The 2712-nt window shown below is 48.9% G+C and overlaps 1 protein-coding gene across 1 annotated transcript in view; it reads right to left on the bottom strand.

The window, feature by feature from the left end:
• Positions 1-1289, bottom strand: part of LOC130371767 (rho GTPase-activating protein 23-like) — a 43012-nt gene extending 41723 nt beyond the window's left edge. The window contains exon 1 of the mRNA XM_056577629.1: positions 763-1289. Within this exon, the coding sequence (XP_056433604.1) occupies positions 763-771 (9 nt within the window). The 5' untranslated portion in view covers positions 772-1289. The remainder of the gene's footprint in view (positions 1-762) is intronic.
• Positions 1290-2712: the final 1423 nt, after the last annotated feature.

A 2712-nucleotide genomic window follows, 5' to 3' on the forward strand; every position in this document is an offset into this window, starting at 1 on the left:
TTCTGAAGCCACTCTAGAAGTATTTCCCAAACAGTTGACTTTTTAACAAGAGTTTGAACCAGACAAATAAAAAGCAGTTCTCCCAGAGGAAAACAGCAGATACTGTTTTCCACGAGTGACCCTGAAAAATCTCCACCCCTCGTCCAGCAAAGCCTCCTTCCAGTAAATACTTGGTTAAAAAAGGGTCAGCTAAGAGCAGGATATCCTGGAACCCGGTCATGCCCCCAGACATGCAAAGAAACACAAAAACAAGGCATCCCTTAAACAGGGGCAGTGGACACGCTTTCTCCATTATATCTGGACCAGTCACTGGGCTCCCCTTATCTGAGCCTCCGCTGTCTCCCACAACACACTTCCCCTTCGCTCTGGGTGTTGTGACAGAACAAAACCACACACTATAAAACCACCAGAGCTCGCTCCCTCTGTTTCCATCACACTGCACTCCACAGACGGTCTCGGTGAAAGGGGGGCGGCCGAGGCACACACAAACAAAACAGCCAGAATAGAACCATCTCGCTGGCTAAAAATACACAGTGGCTCTCTGTGGGAGATGCCCTCTCTCACAGACAGAGAGGCATGTGCAGAAATACCCCGTCTGGCTTCCATGGACCTCCTTGTACAACTTCCAGAACTGGAAGTTTCGTGAAAAGGTAAGGGTCGCTCCGAGTAGAAAACCAGGACATACACTGGAGGGAATTTCAAAAGTGTGTGTCGGTGCTTGTGTGTGTGTGAGTGTGTGAGTGTGTGTGTGTGTGTGTTTACCTTAGCCATGGTTGTCTCTTCAGCAGGAATCCCAGGTCCTCATCTGTGGCATGGCGTGTAATGAACAGGTGACCGCCTCACCTCACTCCTCACACTCGCGCTCACACGCATCCACACACACACACAAGCACACACACACACACACACACACACACACACACACACACACACACACACTCCCTCAAGCACGCTGCAAAGTGGCAACACACAAGTGTCTGAGGACCTCGCGAGGAGCCCTCACACACACACACCTCTCCCTCCCGCCACCACCAGCCAGTCTTCTGTCACCCCTGTCACAGATGTCCTCCCGGGATACGCTCCAGGGAGCCGGCCCCCCACTGGAAAGCTCTCGGCGCCGCCCCTCAACTAACTTTCCGCGTCTCTCCCGCCGGCTCGCCCCAATCTGGATCAGATGAGAACGAGACGAAGGGCGAGGGAGAGATATGATAAAGACATCAGGTGGTGGGGCTGCTCGCCGCGGTGGACCGCTATCTGTTCCACGCTGCTGTCTCGTCCCTGCTGCTCCTCCTCCGTCACCGAGGCGGTTGTAAGCTTCGCTCATGCTGTGGATTTCCTTTCATCCACCCCTCCCTCCCACCCTCCCTCCCTCTCCTCTCCTTCCCTCCTCCTTCGCTCTCTTAGCCCCGATGCCTCCCTTCCCCCTCCCTCTTTTGATACTGTACACGCATTAGTGTGTGTGTGTGTGTGTGTGTGTGTGTGTGTGTGTGTGTGTGTGTGTGTGTGTGTGTGTGTGTGTGTGTTTGGGGGGTGGGACCATGTGACCTGGCGGTGTAGTAGGATTTCCTACCAGCTGTCGGGCTCATTCCCTTACAGCCAGGCAGCCAATGAGGTTTTATCAGGACTCGGCTGATCATTTGCACCGCACATTGTCCAAAAATAAGAGAACTAAATATGTAAATAAGTAAAATAAAACGTGGTAGGCCAGGGCTATTACATTCACAGTTGAAGAGGATAATAATGAGTATTATTCTATAATACTATTCTATAGTGCACTATTCTATAATATTAATCGCAGGTGCACTTTTGTTATATGTCCAAATATAATTATGAGACATTATGCATGTAACTATAATACATTGAATAATTGAAAAATAATTAAAATAGATTCTCAGTGTGACTACACACTGGGAAAATGTGAGAAAGTGGCGCATCATGCTAGTGAATGGAAAATGTAGACAGGCACACACACACACACACACACACACACACACACACACACACACACACACACAGTCATTTTTATCGTTGAGGAATCAGGAAAGGGACATCCTGTGGTTCTTGGCCTGGGCGGGGGAGCTGGAAACACCCAGCCCTCGAACAACAGGAACGCACAGAACAAGCACGCAGCCCAACTAGCAGCGATCATGTGGGACACAATACGACTTCCAGCCAGCAGTAAACATCGCAATTAACCTAGTATCCCCCGGCATCAAAAGTACAATGTGGTTTTAAATAAACCGTTAAAATCCCTATGGACGTTTGACACCATCACACGCATGCTTTATATAGATTAAATTGATGAATAGCGTTCTTACACTATACTCGCCGTACACAAAATGGTCCGGTTGAGTGGCGCCATCTGCTGGTGGATTCGTTGAAAGGGTCTAAAAGGCTTGTAAGAAACAAATGGTAATATGGGACATGTTGGGATTGGGGTGACGAAATATCTTATCTTCTTTAAATAGAACTGTAAGTGGGATTAATTCTGCATGTGCACTTAAAAGGAGACAAAGCACCAGATCATTATTCAATTTTTACAACTAAAGCACTCCCTAGGATCACTAGTGATGTCAGCCACCCCAACAACAGTCTCCTTCGGGGAGACGCTACCGTCTGCTGAGGTGAAAGAGGAGTTTCTTTCCCCAGGCCATCAGACTGTTAAACCAGACTGACAATGTAACTTAGCCCACCACCCAGTGACCACCCAAT

Source organism: Gadus chalcogrammus, chromosome 18, assembly GCF_026213295.1.
Source record: "Gadus chalcogrammus isolate NIFS_2021 chromosome 18, NIFS_Gcha_1.0, whole genome shotgun sequence".
In the NCBI taxonomy this organism is placed as follows: Eukaryota; Metazoa; Chordata; class Actinopteri; order Gadiformes; family Gadidae; genus Gadus; species Gadus chalcogrammus.